This window comes from Neophocaena asiaeorientalis, unplaced genomic scaffold, assembly GCF_003031525.2.
Source record: "Neophocaena asiaeorientalis asiaeorientalis breed wild unplaced genomic scaffold, Neophocaena_asiaeorientalis_V1.1 scaffold136, whole genome shotgun sequence".
Classification (NCBI taxonomy): Eukaryota; Metazoa; Chordata; class Mammalia; order Artiodactyla; family Phocoenidae; genus Neophocaena; species Neophocaena asiaeorientalis.
Genome location: NW_020185333.1, coordinates 8,576,594 through 8,598,229, shown reverse-complemented (window position 1 = coordinate 8,598,229; position 21,636 = coordinate 8,576,594). Strand labels below are relative to the sequence as shown.

The following is a 21,636-nucleotide window of genomic DNA, read 5'->3' as shown; positions in this document are numbered from 1 at the left end:
ATGAAAGACATATTTACTATGAAGGGACCCATCAGATTGTCTAAACTTTATGTATGGAGAAGAAAGGCAATCTTAACCTAAAAAGCAAAGGAGAATTTATCTATTTCTAAATTTAAAAAAAAAACAGCTTAAGATAAACTGAACTTAGCTATTAACATACAATTCTGGAATGTGGATTTATTATTGATGTGAGTAAAAGAAGGGAGACATGAAGAGAAGGGAAGGGATGAGAAAAGGATAAGAAGAAGAAAAAGAAAATGTGGTATTACCAGTGAACATAAAAAGTAGAACTAGCAATTTAAGGGTTACATGAGGCAATAGGAGTCAATTATTTTAAAGAATTATCCCAATATATACCGTTTTACATCTAATTTTAAACTACCTTTAGTTAATAAGTTCTTTTCCTGTGAAAGATACAAAAATTCATTGTAATTTGATGTTGGAATTTATTTGCTATGTTATACACTTAAATTCAATGATAGCAACTATAGGTGGAATCTAAGAAATACAATAAACTAGTGAATATAACAAAAAAGAAACAGACTCCCAATACAGAGAACAATCTAGTGGTTACCAATGGGGAGAGGGAAGGGGGGAGGTGCACTATAGGGGAAGGGGAGTAAGAGGTATAAAATAAGCTACAAGGATACATTGTACAGCACAGGTAATATAGCAAATATTTTATAGTAACTATAAATGGAGTATAACCTTTAAAAATTGTGAATCACCATACCGTACACCTGTAACTTATATAATATTGTACAGCAACTAGACTTCAATTAAAAAAAACAACAACAACACAAAAAAAACAAAGAACAGAAAGGACGAAAGAGAGGGAGCAACAGAGGGAGGAAGGCGGAGAGAAGGAAGACACGTTTCAGAGACACACCAGCACGGTGCTCCCCACGGAAATGAAGTCCCAGGCCCATTTAATAACCAGTTGTATTCTTCTGAGAGAGAAGAGCTGATGGATGGCTCTTTGGGGGGTTGCTTTTGTGAGCTGTCTGCAGCAACCCCATGAACAGAGGAACCCTTTGCAACTTCACCAATGGGCCCAAAACAGAGCCGGTCAGAATCTGCTCATGATCCCAACAGGATTCAGAGGCCCTACACTGACTGGGAGTGCAATGTGGGAGCACAGGAGCAGAGCTAGGTAGGGAACAATCAAATAATCATTCCACTGAGTCCATTCTCCAACTGTACCTATGCAACTGTATACTTCTAATATTTGTAAAACAATATTGAGACCCGAAGATTGTTTAGCCCATGCTAGAAAAAAATATATCAAATAATTAGGTTACCTTAAAATGACTATTTTAAGAGATGAACAATAAAAACTAAGGAACATCCATTAATTAGTCTTGAAATAAAAACCAGCCTGAACATCAGCCTCACTATCCATTCCCTCCATCACAAAGTGGTCTCTATCTTCCACATCTGTGAATAATAAGCACCCCCAACTCCCATGTCTCATACTTACAATCCTTCCCTGCTGCCGTCGATCAGGGCTTGAAATAAGGGCTTGTTGTGCGGTATGGTCTGTAAGATATTTCCATCCCCTGTCACATAGCCGATGGCCCACTGTCCCAACCTAGTGCAGCTTAACCGGAAAATGTAGCTGTGAAACATAAGAAAATTACGTTTAATCACATTCAAAATGTAAGCTAACTACTACTAAACAATCTGTTAGATTTTTCTTAAGTGAAAGAACAAACAGAATCATTTAGAATTTCTATCTTCAAACTTATTTTTACACCATTTTCCTTCTCCATTTATTCATCTGTAAAAGAAGCAATGATAATAATTCCATTTAAGTGGTTTCATCTTTGAAGAAAACTGGGTTTTTAAAGAAAGGAAGAAGTTGTGATTTTTTAAAAAATTAACTTAGTTATTTTATTTATTTTTGGCTGCTTTGGGTCTGTTGCTGCATGTGGGCTTTCTCTAGCTGCGACGAGCGGGAGCTACTCTTTGTTGTGGTGCATGGGCTTCTCATTGTGGTGGCTTCTCTTGTTGCAGAGCACAGGCTCTAGGCGCATGGGCTTCAGTAGTTGTGGCACGCGGGCTCAGTAGTTGTGGCTCATGGGCTCTAGAGCGCAGGCTCAGTAGTTGTGGCGCACGGGCTTAGTTGCTTCGCGGCATGTGGGATCTTCCCAGACTAGGGATCGAACCCGTGTCCCCCGCATTGGTGGGCGGATTCTTAACCACTGTGCCACCAGGGAAGTCCCAGAAGTTATGATTTTTAAATATTAAGAACTTCATATTGGTTTTGGAAATTTTGGAAAGGACTTTTCAAGAAACTCTAAAAACATATTCTCCTAGAAAGCCGGAAAATAAATATCAACCTGTCCCTTATTAGGATCCTTAATCGTAATCACACAAAGTAATTCCACACAGACTTATTATGACTGTCAGTTGGATCCCAAATAAAGTACATCCTGAAGAACTCAAATGTCCTTGTAATAAACCCAACTATTTTCTTTACCATGAAGCAAAAGAGATGAACCACTTTCCAAGAGAAAGAACCACTTAAACACATATCCAGCAAATATTTGTCAAAGTCATTTGATTTGTTCACTGAGTTTTCCTAAACACCCCATCACACCTTACCTGTAACAGTTTACCACAGTCTAATCATTTCATCTTTAACTACCTAAAACTTCGAAGAAATCATTGTTACAGGGCAAGAAGGGAAGGAAAGGAAAACATCCTTTCAGAGGGTACTATCTTAAGAGAACTATTCCAACAGCAATGAGACCTGGCTTTTGCTTCCAACACTGCCATTAATTATCTCCATGATCTTGAACAAGAGAACACAAAAGGGACTCAGTTACTTTATTTATTTAAAATTGGACAAGATAATTTCCCAAATGACGTCTGTGTTAAATTTGCATGATTCCGTGATTCCAACCATATTACATCCTTCAAATCATACTCCAGAAGCAAGAAGATACTTTGATGCCAGTGAAAAGTTATGGAAAAATCTGGTTATGAGAGATCCCTGAATGAAACAAAATGACTCACCTAAGCCACTGTCAATGGCCTGCTCTTGTGGTCACAATGAGAACCAGCTCTCAGTCTAAACCAACGACTCCACAGGAGCCACACTGTTTTCTGTACCCAATACCTCCTTCTAATATACCATATCAATTCTTAAAAATAAAAAAGGTGGAAATGTTTCATTATGGCAGAGAAGAAAGGAATCATCAATAACTGACTGTACTCAAAAAGACTTTGCTAAATGACATTTGCACTACAAATCAAATAAAACGATATTAGAAGAAAAAGGTAGATTTAAAAAACCACCAAATTCATTCCTAAAATGAAATGACCCCTATGTGAAAGTCAGTGCACTCACAAACCCTGGGATGGTGTCTCCTACTAAAACATGAGAGTGAAGGAAGGCAGATCTCCACTGTCATTAGTGTCGCACCCAGCACACTGCTTGCCACAGCACGAATGTCTACTATGTGCCTGGTGCATTTCTAGACCGCATGTGGGGAAAATGCCTGCACCAGGGGAGAGACAGACTTTCTCCCGCCCAGATTTGCCATTAATAAGGTGTGCTCTCTCGGTCAAAGCCAGAGGGGCTGATCACACAGCCAAGCTCTGAGTTTCACTCAATTTCAACATCAAGCATGAGGTCTTATGGAAGACGTTCTCAAGGACATGAAACTGGTTTGGATTGTTAACAATGGGCTTATATGTCTATGTACTTACATGTGTTTATCATGCATGTATATGTATACTTATATGTACTTACATGCATTAATATGTATTTATATGTAATTATGTGATTATCATAGAACCAAATTGAATGTCTTGAAAAAATACCTTAAAATAATGAACATGAAACTGATTTATTTTGTCATTAGCACAATATTCAAGTATTTAAATATACACATCTAATTTTATACATAAACATGTGTCATGAAAACAGTTAATATGCTAATATCCTACTCCAATTTGAAACTGAGACTTACTTTCTAAATTCATCAAATTACATACTACCATATCCTTTTTCACTTTATGAACACTAAATTTCAGAACAAGCATAACGTACCAATTTAAAGAACTGAATTAAGAAGCACTGTTTTGGTCTATTAGCATTTCCCTCCCCTCATCCCTATGGGTGTTACTGATTTACTTAGGAATGAACCACAGAGGACTTTTCATCTTTACACATATCACATAATATTACTGCCAAAAAGTCTTACCTTCCGGGTTTAGTGCTGTATTTCTGTAGCCGTGCTTTTACTTCATCGTACGTGAGAAATGCCATGTAACCCGGGTGTGTTACAGCTAAGAAATTCCAATTCCGTAAAATAGAGCCCCAAGGCTAAAAATATAAATAAATTAAAAGATTACCTAGAGAATATCAACTATCAATTACACAGCAACCCATCATTTAATACACATACTAAAATTCTCCTGGATATGTTTAAAGTGAATATGAGCTTACGGGGTTTAGGCCAAATTCTAGTACCTAACAGCAAACATGCAATTATATATTTTCTTTTTGGAGAAATATGATTATGCAGAAAACAGATTTCTTAGGAATAAAATACAGAAAGCAAAAAGGAAAACCACATAATCTCTTCTCTACAAATTCTATTCCCAATACAGCAGTTGTGATTAGTTTGAAACATAAACCACATCAACTCTTCTGTTCAAAACTCTCTAACTTTGAGTAAAAGCCAAAGTCCTTATAAATGGCCTAGAAAGACCTTTGCAGGGTTGAGCCCCAGTTCCCTTTTTGTCCCCATCTGCTGTGACTCTCCCACTTTCTGCCTTTCCTCTAGACACGCGGGCTTTGTTGCTGCTGGCCTGAACATAATTATATTCTCTCACCTCAGAGGCTTCGAACTTGCTGATCCCTATACCTGAATTCTTTCTCCAAACATCCATGTGACTGCTTCCTCTCCAAATGTCATTTCCTCAATGTGGCCTTCTCAGACCACCCTATTTAAAACCACTAACTCTCACCTCATGCCTCATCTCCCTGTGTGTCTGTTTTGTTCACTACTCTGCATTTAGACATCTCACTTTGTAGAACAAAAAACTCCATCATGGAATGTAAGTGATTTAGCAAAGTCTACACATTGGCCATAAGCTACGTGAGAACAAGGAACACACCTGTCTTGCTTCCCAAAGGGAGACCAGGCACTAATGCACAGTGTCAGAGCATAGTGATCAGGCTGGGGGAATAGCTGAAGAGGTCCTCTACTGAGTGACTTGTCTGCAAGGCCTCGACTCCCATGGTAACAGACTACTGTACTCACATTTGGTTTATCCGTGTACAATCACAAACTCAGAAAAGTTTATGGTTTAGAGGTGAGCTCTGTAAAAATCTTTTGCAGAAATAAACACAAACACACACGCACGCACACATAAAGGGTTTGTATCGTTCTCTCTTTAATAGGATTAGTTGTCCCTCCAGTTACCATGGCAAGAGAAAAAAGGCAGCCAGTAATAGACAACTTTGCTTGAGGGTGTGAATGAGTCATCTCTGCCGTATCTTTAAGGCTGAAGCTACATTTATCCAAAGGAATTGGCAGCATACTCTATCTGATGTGCCAGATTATTAACTCAAATCTTCTACATAAAAGAAAAAAAACAAGGTATTTTGTGTTGCCAAGTGATAGTTGTTGAAATAGTCATCCTAGACATGATTATTGGTGGAGGGCTCCTGCTTTTGTCTGTTTTGAGACTTGTTCCTTGTGATTGTTAAGCAAGTTTCAAATTTACAAGGCGCAATTCTTTAAGGATTGTATCCCTTGAGATGAGGATAACAAGGGAAAGAATGATTTAGTAATGAAGAGTTTAACCTTTTCCAAAATAACAAGAAAAATCTTTAGGGTATTTCCCCATCACACTAAAATACCTAAGTGGGGAAAAATGAGCTCTGGAGACACTTATTTTGAGAGGTTCTGTCTATGTACTTGAAAAAAACAAAAACAAAAAACATGTTTTTAATTTTCTTCTTAAGGGATGACTAAAAACTACATAAACAATACTTGGAAGAGTATTAGCATATGTTTAGAAAAACCGAAAAATTACTATTATAGTCACTGAGTTTTGTTTTGTTTTGTTCTGTTCTACTTCCTCATCTACAAAGGACAAGGATGAAAAAGATACAAAATATTTGGGTCACTTCCATTAAAATCCACACAAATTAATTAAAGAGTTGTTTTACAAAATGCTCAACTTTATAGAGAGCCAATGCACAGATCAAATACAAGCAAAAAAAAAAAAAATGAAACTGGAGTTTGGAGCCAAACGCTGCAGTATTTAGCAACCATTTCTTAGTAATAATCCAGAGGGCCAGATTCTAACTGCAACAATATTTATGTTATAGAAAGAGTCTGTGTACTATTTTTCTTGAGAATGCAACCCACAGTCAGAAACACCTGGTAGTTTTGTATTGTGTGTGTGTGTGTGTGTGTGTGTGTGTGTGTGTGTGTGTGTTTAAAGTATTTTGCCAACTAATGGCTTAAAGGAGGCAAAACAAAGTGATGGGAGAATGGTGGTTTTCACAGTTTGTTTTTAGGTTATAGGAAATCTTTTCTCACACACCAACACCAAGTTATTTGGAGATTCTTAAATGACTACAGAAATTAATAAAGTGAATTAAGAAGACCAGTCCCTCCATTCTCCCAAAGGCCACTGTGTTCACCATTTACCAACTTACAACCTACATTGGAAGTAGGGCCTCAGCTGGTCTGCCCAGATACTCTCTTAATCCTCACTACAATAGATGACTTTCTTATTCTTCTTTTTCTCCCTGTTCCACAATGCTATATATTCCACAGTCAACAGTACATTGCCCCAAACCACTCATTCCTTATCCTGCACCTACTCATCCCATTTACTGCCCCATTTCTCAACAACCCAGTCTTCTCTTACAGTGGGGAAATGGAAGGAGAAGGGAGCAGCAGCCCCAGGGAGAGGGAAGAGGAAAGCAAAAGCCCTGTCTTTCCATTTCAGGACTTGAGCACTTGCCGATCCCAGCATCTCTGAACTACGTGGAGGGGAGAGAGATAAGGTTTAATGTAGACAGAGGAAGGTGACCATGCAAGACCTCTCCAGTGACTCCCAGCACTTGTTCAAGTTCTGGCAAAATATGAGGATGAGGGAAGACAGGAAAAAGGGGAAACCAGAATCCACCAGCTTCTTGCTTCTTTCATTTCCTAGGCAAGTCTCAACTTCATCTCCTCACCTCCACCGACACCTTCTGCAAACCCTTATGCTAGTTTTCTATGTCAAACCTCAATCCTGACGGTGTACCCTGCCCTCTTTCAGATGCCACTCTGTTAAATACCCTGTTCCCAACGATTTAATGCTAGAAGGAGTCACTACCAATTAACCACCAATATCACAGCTATAGCAGAATATATGTTCATGCAGTTACAGTAGCCACAAAACTTACATCTTTCATATAGAATACACAACTATAACAAGAAAATATTATTCAATTGTTAAAGTTATGTAAAAATAAAAGATCAGTAAGAGTTCATACATGTACTTTCTGTGCACACAACCAGTTTTATTGTATTTTGAAGCACATGTATGATTACAGTCTAAGCATAATGAAATCGGGAGAGGTGAAGAATCTGAGAAACACACAGGGGCTAACAAAAGTTCTTTAGCTACTGCTGTAATTATGAGTTTTAAAAGACACTAGGCATTCTTTGGTCCGCTAGTAAGGTTTTGGTTTTGTTATCTAATACTTTTCATAGTAGCTCTACTTAAAAGATTCTTTTCCTCTCCCATCCCCATGAGCATAAATAAGATATATGTGCCTTAGCGTGCTGAGATTACTTGGGCTGTTTTAATGTGAAACAGCTTATAAGAAAATATGTACACATATTAAGCAGCTGTTTGGGTAAGTGCTTAACCAACATTAAGCTGCCCTCATACCTTTGATATATAACTCTGAGGCGTTCTAGTATTTAACAGCCTCACTAAAAAGTCATCTAGGCTCCCCACAGAAAATACACTCTTCCTAGAATAAACAGCTAGGCTTAATGTATGAAAATAACTTTTGTTCTCTTCCTTCTCAAGGGGAAGAAGCAAAGCATCTACTATTAGAATGTCTTGGTATCATGTTAAATAAATGAAGTATTTGTAAAATTATCAGAAACTTTTAAAGAAAGGAGAGGTTCCATTATAAAATAATCAGTATCAGATAACACAACCTTTTCCTAAAATGTATCCTAAAGTCATTGGAAAAACATTAACTGACAACGTACATATACCAAGGGAATAATAATGAAACTACTGTAAACTGAAAATATCCAAAAGCATACTTCCTGCAGTCATTTGTCTAATTTCCTATTCTATACGTCTAGGTAGAATTATGATTATAAAGTTGTAATAAAGTAAAATGTATTCTATAAGTATTGTTGGCAAGAGTTAATTTGCCCTCTGTTAATGGATTCTTTCATAAATTAAAAGTTAATCCCATGCAATCTTGTTTTCTTACATAATTCAGTTACCCGATCTTTGCGGGTGAGTACCAAGCAGGGTCATAAATCAGAGAAGCAAAATTCTTACAACATGAGAAACACGAAAACCAATATTATACTCTAACATTTGTTGAAAGCATGTTTCAAACAGAATAAATTTTACTGAAGACTAAAATAATAAAAAAAAATGTCAGAATATAAGCAAGCCTGGTTTTTGATCAATTAACATCACTTGCTATATAATTGATATTATTAGAATCATAAAGATTTTAGGTGGGGTTCTCACTTTGTGACTACTTGAAATGAATCTCATAGATGATATGCAATTTAGTGGCAGAGGCAAATTCAAAGCATATTTCAAGTCTTCATGTTTAGGGTAATTCTATCAACACATACAAAAATACAAAATGATGGCACCCAGCTTTTATTATGTGACACCTGCTTCTGAATAGCTATGTGAAGACAATTATAAAAGAATGATTAAAAACCAAAAACAATAAACAGGACAAGAAGGTTAATCTCAAAGTCATTTATATTAGGGGGAAAAAAACCAGGAAAACAAATCTAAATTTCCCAAATGAGAGATTTGCTAAATTAATGACAGATTATTTTGATGGAATATTCTGTAGCAACTGAAAATTGAAAATTATATTGATGAAAATACTCACTGACACGGAAAAATGTTTGTGATATACAGATGAAAGAGCAAAGCAAGCTGTAAAAACAGTACACATCACAGTAATCTCCTATACAGAAAAGGATGAGTTTGCTATTTATTTCCAGGTTCACTATTTTCCCTTCTCACCTAATGAATGTGGGAGGCAAAGGGGAGAAGAAGTTGGGATACAACCTCAGCAAATGCCCACCTATAAAACCTGCATTCTGGGCTTCCCTGGTGGCACAGTGGTTGAGAGTCCGCCTGCCAATGCAGGGGACACGGGTTCGTGCCCCAGTCTGGGAAGATCCCACATGCCGCAGAGCGGCTGGGCCCGTGAGCCATGGCCGCTGAGCCTGCGCGTCCGGAGCCTGTGCTCCACAACTGGAGAGGCCACAACAGTGAGGGGCCCGCATACCGCAAAAAAAAAAAAAAAAAAAAAAACGTGCATTCTATCAGTTACTGGGCTAAAATGAACAACAAAGTAAAGTGAGAAACCAAATAGGGACTTTAAAGCTCCTTTACATCATTCTTCTCAAAGCTAATAAGCAACCTCAAGGCTTAGAACACCAGATCCTCCAAACTCAAACTCTAAACTTACAGCAATGACCAAAAAATCTTGCTTTAAAATTGCAGACTACCAAAAATGAGACCATTTCCCATATATTTGTATGTATGCATGTGTGTGTGAAAAAGAGACACATACACACACACAGAAGGGAGGGAAGTGGAAGAGAGGGCAGGATTAAGCAAATACAAAGCTTACCTGAAATAGCCTGGTAAAAATATCAAATTCAAAAACTGAAATGTAATCATTACAAGTTAAATCAATTGTTGATTTTAGAGCCATTGCTTCCAGACCAGAGCTAATCTGATGGACCTCATGAAGGCACTGTCTGAATACTTTCCATGGTACAATAGTTCTGTGCAAGAGAAGAAAAAAAAAAAAAAAATTGAATCAACTGTCATTTAAGACATACCTTCCATTGAAACAGCACAATTCAATCATACCATTAATATAATTGCATTTGTACTAAAAGACAAACAGTTGAGAATACTGTTCATAATTCAGAACATATGTAATGGGTTTTGCTAACCAGATTATTTTCCATTTGCTAAGAATGTGACAAAAATGTAAATCAATTTTTCTCTCCTTGCCTATCAAGATACTTCTAAAAGTACTTCAGAAGAAGGTATTAGATCAATGTCCTGTAGGTCTGACCTCTTCATTTGTGTATGCAAGGTTATGTAACTTTGAATCAAGTTAAATTCTTCCCCTCCATTTATTTTCTTAAAATAATAACAAGATGATGGATTCATATAACAGTAAGAATTCTTTGTTCACTGCATAAGAAAGTTCAGGTGGAAAGTCATTAAGACATTTCTGCCACCACCCCGATAATGTTCTACAGAGATGGAAAGCCATTTTATCTAACCTTTCATATTAATGCAAAGGGAAATTTTAATAACTTTTAACCAACCCCACTGGCTATCATATGGAAACTTCTTTATTCAACTTATTCATTAATTTAATCTTATTAAATACCCCATATCAGCATTTTACTACATAATGCACTTACAGGGTTCAAAAATTTAGAAGAGCATAGAATGGTACCCAGGGGAAAGTCTTCCAACCCATCCTCTACCTGACCAGTTTCCAACATTCACCCACCTCTTCCCCACCATGAAAACAAGTAACATCCATTATTCGTTCCTTACTTTTCCTCCTTTTGGAATGTTAAATGCCTATTCCTGAACAGGTGGAAGAAAGCAATCATTTCATATTTTAAACATTTTAAGCTGCAGTTTTCATAGCAGGACAGCATAAAAGCTATATACACCCTCTTCTAAGGTTGCAAATATTTAAATCTTAGGTTTTTCTTTACTTGTATCTCTTGAGAAATAAAACTCAGGCTGAATGGACAAAATTGGCCCCATCTGATACTAATCCTCCCAGTGAAGCAGCACCATAAATGTAAAACTTTCAGATTCATTCGATAATTATCTGCTGCAGTGGCTGTCAAACTTGAGCATGCATCAGAATCACTGAAGGGCTTGTTAGCACAGAAATTTCTGATCCTCAACCCAAGATATCCTGATTCAGCATGACTGGGGTGGGGCCTTGGAACTTACAGTCCTAACAAGTTCCCAGGTGATGCTGATGTGGATGGGCTGGGGGCAACTCACTGAGCGTCACCAGTCTATGTGATCTATTCATTGCTAAGGCAGGACACTGTGGAGAAATACAATTATGGATATACGAGATACTATCTCTGCCCTTGAAGAACACACTCTTTCAGGGTAGAAATGAGAACTGTAATGCTAAAGAATACAGAAAGGGTATCTAAGGAAGTGCTGGAGGAATTCCAGAGAAAGAGTGATCTGTGGCAAGATGAATAAATGAATGGTGAAACAGGCTTACAATGCTATGCTGTATATATAAGAAAGTTTGTGTTTGATATGCTATTAAAAGAAAAAGATTATGAGGCTGAATACATCAAAAGGCTTTTCTCTATGTATGAAAAAAACAGGAAACCACAGAGAACCGAAGAGAGACACCACATCAGAAGCCATTTAGAAGAAACACACATCAGGCTCTCATTAAGGTTAACAAGATGCTGCTGTTTTAAAGTAACAATGAAAACTTTTGATAACATTAGAAGGCTATTGATTTATGGCAAAGTGTAGATATGCAATTATGTCCAGCTTCATTATAGTTACCTTGGAAGTACTGCCTAAGAAGCAGTTTGCTTTTCCAAATTAAAATTTCAAATATTCAATACACAAAAGAGACATGAACCATAAAACTCAAAGTAAAAAAAAACAAACCCAGTAAACAAAGAACTACTGATTTAAGAAGGGTGTTTTCTCTTTTGTATAGAAATGTTTAGAGAATTTTGTCTTGTGTATATATTAGAAAAAGTAAACAGACTGGCTAAACAGACACCTTTCGATATCCATTACCATAAAAATTATCCTCATCCTAATATTTAAAGTGCATGCAGATCGTAAGTCTTCTGAATAACCAGTGATTTCCCTGAGCAAATTATTAAAAAATGAACAAACTTCTAAAGTTGTAGCCTAATTTACCACTTTGGAACGACAGTTTCCAAAGGGGCAAGCTACATTTGCACAGTCCTTGTGCAAATGAGACTTTCCCCCAGTTCCCTTGTGATAAACCTAACGTCCAAACAGAACCTTAATTAAGGGTAGTAACAGGGATTAAAAAGAAAGGGCATTACTTGGTTAACTTACTATATATAAAACTTTGTACAACAGATACCCTTCCCTTGATCAGCTGAGCCAAATACCCACCATGGGAAGAAGGTGGGAGCAACGGTGGGGCGGGCAGGTTCATGAGTGAAGAAGAGAAATAGAGTACAATTATTTCTGGGAAAAAAAAAAAAGTTCTACAACTGTTGCACTAAGGATCTAACTTTTTAAAGAGGATTTCAAGTTGCTACCACATACTTTCCTGAGGTTTGTGGGTGGAGGAGGAAAGGCAGAGGATGACTGTTCACGCCTTGAACTAACTGTAGCCATACCACAGAGTGGTGGTTTCTATAAGCTCTTCCCCTAGATATGAACCTAGTGAGAGAAAACGTTAATGGCAAATTGTGTTACAAATATGTAGGAACTTCAGTGTGCTGGCAGAGATCTAGGAAAAGGAAAGAGGCAGAGAAAGAAAAGGAATAGAACATAAAAGGTCCAACTAAGCTTCAAGCTCCCACCAATCCAGAAGTATTTTGATTTGTCCTTTTGCCACTTACAATTATAAATCACTTTAATTACGCGTTGAATTAACTTTAAAATCCAGTGAAAAGCTCAAGTAGCCATCAATCCACAAAGAACTGAATAAAAGACCAATGGGTAGCCTGGCACCTATAATAATAATGTGAGTTCAGGATCTTTAGACTTCCAATAGGAAAAAAAAATGAGAGCTGCCATTTATTGATGACTTACATCTGCCAATCACCAAATTAAGTACTGAGTTTGTCATAATAACAGTGTGAGGCAGATAATATATTTATCCTCAAGATAGAGATGGGGAAACTGAGGCTTAACGAGGTTAAGTGATTCACCCAAGAAAGAACGTATATGTGCCAGGCATTGTACTCGTTTCAGAACAAAAATCTAAATAAAGCCACAGTCTAATAAGTGGAAAGATTTGTAAATAACTTATGTTGTGTCATGTGCTCAGGTTATCACAGAAAAAGATTCATGTGCCATGGGAACCCAAGGGGATGGAGATCCTTGCAAACAGGGACTATCTTATTCATCTTTGCAACTAAAATTTGTGTAATTAAACTCTGTCTAGGGAAGGCAAGGGAGTGTTTCACAGAGGAGGAACCTAGAAATCTGAGTGTACTACCACTCTCCTACTAAAGAGAAATGGTTTGATGACTTAAGAAAAAAAAGCGATAGTGTATTCACACAATGTCAGGAGAGATAACAACTTGCTAAATTTTAAAACCCTGCAGTTTTAACACAAAAGAATAAGGAATTGAAGACAAAAATGTAAGGCAACTGATACTCAAGAAAAGGGCAAAACATTTCCATGAAACCACAAGTTCTCATAAAAGGCTATATAGGTTTTATTTTTAACTCATATGCAAAAAGAATCCATATAATAAAGGTGTGAACCTCAACAAAGGCTAGGTTGTTTGGAAACAGGAACTTTTGTGTACTTCTGGTGTGAATGAAAATTTACACATCTCTAGAAGGCAATTTGGCAGCAAGTTTCAAAAACCTATACATTTTAACCCAGAAAGAGCCTACTTCTAGGGATTTCAAGAAGGAAATTATGTCAAAAAAAACCCCAAAACACAGCAATGCAAAGACTCATCCATGTCTCTTCAACAGTGTTGTTCATAATAGCAAAAAATTAAAACAAATATGTTTGATAGTAATAATATGACATATCTATAGATTAGAATATTTTACAGCAATTAACAATTGTATACGGAAAAAATATTTATTGTCATGGAAAAGTGTCCATGGCATTAAATGGAAACAGCATTTTTAAAATTGTATGTCCTTGGGAACTCCCTGGCTGTCCAGTGGTTAGGACTCCGTGCCTTCACTGCCAAGGGCCCCGGGGACCCTGGTTCAATCCCTGGTTGGGGAACTATATCTCACAAGCCGCGTAGTGTGGCTAAAAAAAAAAGAAAAATTGTATGTCCTTTATGATCCAATGCTGAAAACTATCTGGAATGTCTGGAGAGATCAATACAAATTTTAATTGATGATATCTAGATCTTGGTAGGATTACAAGCAATTGCTTTCAGAATATTTCTAATATGCTCTAGTGGCTTAAAGGAGTAAAAGACATACTAAAACTGTTTCAAGTATATTTTGCAATCACAGAAATAACCAATTAAAAACAAAAATTAGAATAGTATTTGCCTATGAAATGGTTTTCTACCTAGGAAATACAGAAAGATTTACAGATTAAACTATGAGAAGAAAAGAGAATTCAACATGGCTGCTAAAGATAAAATATGCAAAAATCAGTTGTATTTCTATATATAAGCAATACATAATTAGAAAATAAAACTTAAAAAATTTACAATAGCATCTGAAAATATCAAATAAATGGGAATAAAGCTAACAAAACACAAGCAAAAACACAACATAAACACACAGACATACTTGATCAGAGATGTAGAAGACATAAAGGGATATAACGCTTTAATGGACTGGCAGACTCAATATGGTAAAGGTGTCAATTCTCTCCAAATTGATTCTTAGATTTATTACAACCCCAATCAAATATTCCAGGAGACATTTTCATAGTAGGAATTGATAGGCTGATTCTGAACTTCATAGGGAAATGCCAAGAGCCAAGAATAATCAAGCCGAACTTCAATAAGAAAAACACTGACAAAGTTATACTCTTCACATCAGTTAAGACAGTGTGGTATTGGCACAAGGAGAGACAAATAGACAAATTTTGGAAACAAATGCAATCATATCTGGACACCGGTTATGTAACAACTATATATAAACAGCAGTAGGGAATGGATGATGTTTTCAATAAATGCTGCTGGGTCAAATGAATATACATAAGGAAGAAAATGAACCTTGACCCTGAACTAATACCATATGAAAATCAATTTTAGATGAACCTTAGACCTAAATATGAAAGATAAAGCAATAAAGTTTTTGGAAGAAACAGAAGAGAATACCTGCATTACAGTCAAATAATTAAAACAGGACCCCAAATGTTCAAAGGATAAAGGAAAAAATAAATTAAAAACCTGTGTTCATGAAACAATGTTATTAACAAAGTGAAAAAGAAAGCCACATATTGGGAGAAACCATTCGCACAAATATAATCAACAAAAAATTCACATCTATAATATATAAAAACTTCTAAATATTAATAATTACTACTCAAAAATTGGGCAAATAATTTTCACACTCACACAAAAACAAAATATTCAATAAACACACAAATATACACTCAACTTCATTTGTCATCATGGAAATGTAACTTAAGAACAAAATGAGATTCCACTCATCCCCACCAGAGTGGCTTATTAAAAAGTTTTAAAATGACAAATGATACATAAAATGTTGGGAAGGATATGGAAAACAGGAACCTTCAGGCACTCCTCATAGGTGATTAAATTGGCAAACCACTTTGGAAAACTCTTTGGTGGTTTACTAAAAGCTACTAAAGCTAAAACTATGCATAAACTAGGAGCCAGCAATACCACTCCTAGATATACATACAACAGAAATGTATACATGTTTTTTTTAATGTACAAAAAGTGTTCATAGCAGCACCACTGATAAAAATCCAAAGGAGGAAGAATCCAATGTCCATCACCAATGGAATAAATATGTAAATTGTGGTATAGCCATACAATGGGGCAAGGAGAATGAACAAACTATTGTTATATGCAAGAACATGGATGAATTTCATAAACATAATAGTGAAAAAAGCCAGATTTTTTTCAGAGTATAATTGTATGATTTTAATTATGTATGATTTCATGATACTAGAAGTTAGGATACTCAGATTAAACAAAATTAGTAAGTTATACACCCTAAAATTAGAAAGTTCTGCCACACATCCTCCTTTTAGCATTAAGAGCCCAGCCTGTCCTACAAATTAAAATGTCTGTAATAAAAGAAAATTCCCCAGAAATCTCTCTACATAGGTCAATTACATTAACAAGCAATGGGTGAAGTCTGCTAGATATGTAAGTTAAAGTAAGGCAAAAAAAATATACAATTTCCAATAACTAAAGCCTCACAGGAGAAACTATGTACATACTATTTTGCATAAGTAGATTCCCCAAAATTCCTTTTTATTAAGAGAAACTACTGATGACTGCAGATAAACAAGGCAAAAACAAAGCTACAAAGAAAAACAATTATTGTCATTTCCTACTGATAATCAACATTCAGAATAAGGAAAACAGGAAGATGAAGCATTAGCAGTCTATTAATGAAAAATAAATCCTAAATATTAATTTTATGAAGCTTTATTTACTTTGCTCTTAAGTCACAATTCCTCCACCAGCAGAACATGTTTCTAAAGAACTGTGAAAATCTGAGATTCCACCCTATTTGCAAGCTAACAAGTTAGCCTATCACAGTTGCATGGATGCTGGCAGAAGATAAGAGTATTTGTGGGTCAGGGCATCAAAGCCAAAGGACTTCGTTACTCACAGGAAGCAGTGGTCAGAGTGTCACCATTTTCTTGGAACTTGTTCCCTGAGCTCTAATTCCCACAGGATGATGCAAAGAGAGTCAGGTGACACCTACACACACAGTGACTTTTGTAACTGGAGAGGAATGCAGGGCTTAGGAAACCCAAATATTTTATAATGGTTAGTAAGTATGCTTGTCCCTGGATATGCAGAGAAATACTATCTTTACATTACAGGGTTGTAAACAAGCATAGTCTTTGCTTCAGAAGGAGGAAGTGCCTCTCTTCACCTACCAAGGTAGAAACATCCCACAGAGAAAGGAACAAACGTGCTTTGATTCCAGGGGCACATTATTAAATACTTAATAAGAAAATAATTGTTTCTCTGAATACAATATAAGAACTTCTGAGAATGGGATCATAAGTGGCTTAAAAACTGTTTTAATTAATTAAATCAAACTGATCAGCTGACTAGAACTAAGAGATGGAGAAATGTGAAGTCTGCTTTTAAAAAACCAGGGCTCTGCACAGGAGAACTTTTTAAATGATATTTTAGAAACACAATTTCTGGAAGTTTTAGTGATTGGCTTTACATTCCAAATTATTTAAAAAACACTAATGGTCTCAAGAAGTGGCATGAAAGTATTTTCCTCATTTGGTAGAGCAGCTAAAATAAAACAAACCAAAAACCAATTACTTCTCAAGATGGGGAAGTAAAATAAGTAGCCAAAATCTGGATACAAACAGGTGAAACTTTAGAGGACAAGGTTAGAATTTTATCTTATCATTAGGGAGCTTAGAAACTTCAAAATAAGAAAAGATATTCTCAGACTACCACCTAGATGGCTGGTTATAATGCACCACAAGTCTTGGTGGAAGGCCAGACACCTTAATGTACCTACTCAGTGCACAGCAAAATCCAACGCACCTATTCAGGGTACACCAAAAACTCAACACATCTATTCAGTGCAACATGTGGAGCCTATTAAGACTGGTTATAAAGGAGACTTTCAGAATGTTAAAAAGAAAATAAACTAAGTTATGAAAGCCTGTTGTACCACATCTGATGAAATCTTTTAAGTCTTTATCTAATTGATCTTTCAATACTATATTCTGATTCATCTCCCTCTTTCTTTAAATCCTATCTTCCTTTAGCAACTATAATACCACACTCCCCAGGTTTTATGCCTACTTCCCTGGTGATGCCTCCATTCCTTAAATTTCCTCTGTGCATACATCATTCATCAGAATTCTTTAAGGATCTGTCCTCTTTGTTCTCCCTGCACATTCTCCATGGTCTACATCAATCGGTCCAATGGCTTCACACAGCTTTTAGAGATTACAAACTCAGATATCTGGAGACCAGGCAGATAATGTATATGAGTAAAGAGGTCCAGGTAAGGACTGCAATCAATTGGAGGGGACACATCTAAACTGGGTAGCTGGCACCCAGGTCTAGCCAACTGTCGCCACGTCAGAGTTCATATCTAGTGTTGCCATCACTTCCAATTTCTCAATGAAATTCAATACAATATTTTTGTGTAAAAATCAATAATTTTAAAAGTTACCAACTAATTTTTTAATGTAAATACTGTCTGAGGCCAAGGAAAACATTCTACAGGCTGTCAATCTGCAAACTCATAAATGTACTGTCAATCTCTGTCTTTAATTCTATATTCTTTTCCTCAAGGTTGTATATCTAATCTACTAATAAATATCACCACATGGATTTGCCTGGACCCACCAAACTGAACATATGCCAAACTGAATTCATCTGACTGCCAAATCTCTTCTTCCTACTTTTCCTGTCTCAGCAAATGGTACCCAGCTGTTCAAATCGCAGACTGAGGCATCACATTTGGCTCATTTTTTGTACCTCATATACTTTAATAATCAAGTACAGTTAATTTTATCTTCATATAATTCTCAAATTCATGTACTTCTATTTATTTATTTGTTTATTTAATTTATTATTATCTTCACCTAGTTTTCTACAACAGCCTCCTATCTCTCTCCTATTTCTCTCCTAATTTATCAGTTTCTAAAGTGGGAAGTGGAATGGGGGGGTCGGGGGCAGGGCAGTCATAGACCCCGGGGGTATACAAGATGACCCTATTTAGGATGAGAAGAAAGGACTGAAATTCTACTTGCACTTTTAATTCAATTTAAAAAATTTATATTATAATGTGTCCTTTATATTATATATGAGAATACACATTATTTGTATAGTAATATGTATCTTATACATATGTGAGTATGTAGATGATATACATAGATAGATGATGTATGCTCAAAAAGTAGTTAGTAATAAGGAATATGACTGAATGGGTTTAGAAACCACTGCTCAAGTTCATTATCCATACTTCAGCAAGAGTAGCCCACCTATGATCCAAGTGTGACCACTTCCCTACTTAAAACCCATCATGGGCTCCCATTGTTCTCAGGGCTCCAAAGAACAGAGTTTTAAAAGTACGACTTTGCATATGGAAAAAGAAAGTCCAAATGGCCAAAAATGGACAGAGCTTTCAAAGCATAGTCCAAGAGAGAGAATAACAATTGTAAGTACTTTGGTCCTTGAGGCAGGGGAATTCCTATAGTGGGTCATAAACCACCACCCCATATTTAGATTCCATGTTCACTAAGGAATGTTCTGGATATGATATAGCTCCACATATAATTTACCTAACAGTGATGAGAGCATTCCCATCTGCTTGACAGTAGCGTTAATCATTGTAAATTAATAAAACCACTATTCTGGATTATAGATGTTTGTGAGCTCAGTAAAGTATGCTCAGTCTCTAAACATATGGCTCTAATGAAATCAGGTTTCAAGGCTGAGAACCAGGACCTAATTCACGGTGATTTCACTGAAGTAAATGTCACTTACTGAGGAGTTCAACGTGAAGAAAAGAAGGAAAAAGAGAACAAGAACAAAAAACAACAAAAAAAAAATGCCATTTATGGAACCTTGAAGTTACTCTGCATCTTTCTTTGGAAAGACAGCAGACGCCATAAGAATTCCATCCCTCTCACAGTACTCTCCCCTGTGTACTCCTTATTAACACATGTGCAACCCATACAAAATACCAATTCCTCCATGCAGCCTGAGTGTTCCTCTGATGGCCCTAGTAAATAATTCACTTACTATTTGTGACATTCCTTAAGCGCTTCTGTAATGGGACAGAACTGATTTTAAATATTTATCATCTTTGTATATACTGCCCTCCCCAAACTGAATACATACTGCTTAGAGGTAGAAAATTATAATTTCACATCTTATTTGCTTTTTCTGTCTTGGATCTTGTTGCAGTGAGTTGAACAAAATAGCCCTGTCATTTTATTTTCCTTATGAAATAAAGATACTTTGCTTTTTCGAAACAGGGAGTAATAAGAGTTGACTAAATAACAGAAATATTAAATGGCAATTTTTTTAGTTCTATTTCAGTTCTTTTTTTTCTTTCTCTCTAGATCTCCTGCTGCACATTTTTCTTATAAATGTTCTTCATTTCTATTGTGCATCCTTTAATTAAATATGACTAAGTTCCCTTTTCTTTGATTAGAGGGAAAACTGATCTAGCTAATATGCTAAAAAAAAAATGTATCTTACTCACTGCAAAGGTAAAGAAACCATTGTCCTTTGTTTCTTATTAAAAGTGAAAACACAGGAAACCAAAAAAGGTCCCTACCACTTCCCCAGGAAATCAAAGGTAGATTAATGAACTGAATTTTAAACAGATCATTTTTTTTCCCCCCATGGTCAGCAGGACAATTTCTTATATTCTACCTCACTTTTACATAGGGATATACACAATTTTAGAAAACTTTTATTAACTTTTTCTGGATTTTGCTTTTAGATTTCTAGGGACCATAGAACCTCTATCATGCAAAGTTGAATATTAATGATATTATTTGTAGAATTAATAATAAATATATTCATGGGGCTTTGAGCAAGATTAAAGGTTTAAACTGGTTAATTATTCCACAACACAGAGTGCATACAAAGTGCCAGACACTGTCTTACCCGCCGGAAATGTAGATTTTAGCTCTTTTAACCTTTGCAACAACCCTACACAGTAGGTATTCTTGTTATTACCATCCACATTTTACAGATGAAGAAACTGATGCATGAAGAAAGCACGGAGCTTGCCCAAAGTCACAAAGCTAGTAAATGTTGCCGTCAGAACCTGAACACAGACGACCCGCCTGCGAGCCTGCACTAAGCATGCTGCCCCAGAACAAGCAGGCAAGCAAACGCTGTACACGTCCCACGTGCACACACTCACACACATGCCTCTGCTGCTCAACTCATTTGAATTAAATGAGCGACAGTTCCTGAAAGTCTCCAAATGAGACACTGTGCTGATCCACCTTGGGAAACACGAAGATTGATTAAATAAGCCTGATTTCATGGGGCTTATAGTCTAATGGAAAGATAGCTAGACAAATAACTTTAAAAATCAATGAAAACTAATAAATATGGAGGATGAGCAAGAGCTTATGGGAGTTTAAGAACTAAAAGATCCAGTATGATAATAAGGGCCAGAATCAAGAGCAAGATGAGGGCTTCCCTGGTGGCGCAGTGGTTGAGAGTCTGCCTGCCAATGCAGGGGACATGGGTTCAAGCCCTGGTCTGGGAGGATCCCACGTGCCGCGGAGCGGCTGGACCCGTGAGCTACAAATACTGAGCTCTGCGCGTCTGGAGCCTGTGCTCTGCAGCAAGAGAGGCCGCGACGGTGAGAGGCCCGCGCACCGCGATGAAGAGTGGCCCCCGCTTGCCACAACTAGAGAAGGCCCTCGCACAGAAACGAAGACCCAACACAGCCAAAAATAAATAAATGAATAAATAAATAAAA

At 36.6% G+C, this 21,636-nt stretch overlaps 1 protein-coding gene across 2 annotated transcripts in view; it reads right to left on the bottom strand.

The window, feature by feature from the left end:
- The window catches only part of CBLB (Cbl proto-oncogene B), a 208,584-nt gene that overhangs the window by 86,939 nt on the left and 100,009 nt on the right, over positions 1 to 21,636 (bottom strand). For both annotated transcript variants that reach the window (XM_024735359.1, XM_024735360.1), the window contains exons 5-7: positions 9,887 to 10,043; positions 4,215 to 4,336; positions 1,481 to 1,618 (exon numbers count right to left, since the gene is read on the bottom strand). In XM_024735359.1, coding sequence (XP_024591127.1) covers positions 1,481 to 1,618; positions 4,215 to 4,336; positions 9,887 to 10,043 — 417 coding nt within the window. The remainder of the gene's footprint in view (positions 1 to 1,480; positions 1,619 to 4,214; positions 4,337 to 9,886; positions 10,044 to 21,636) is intronic.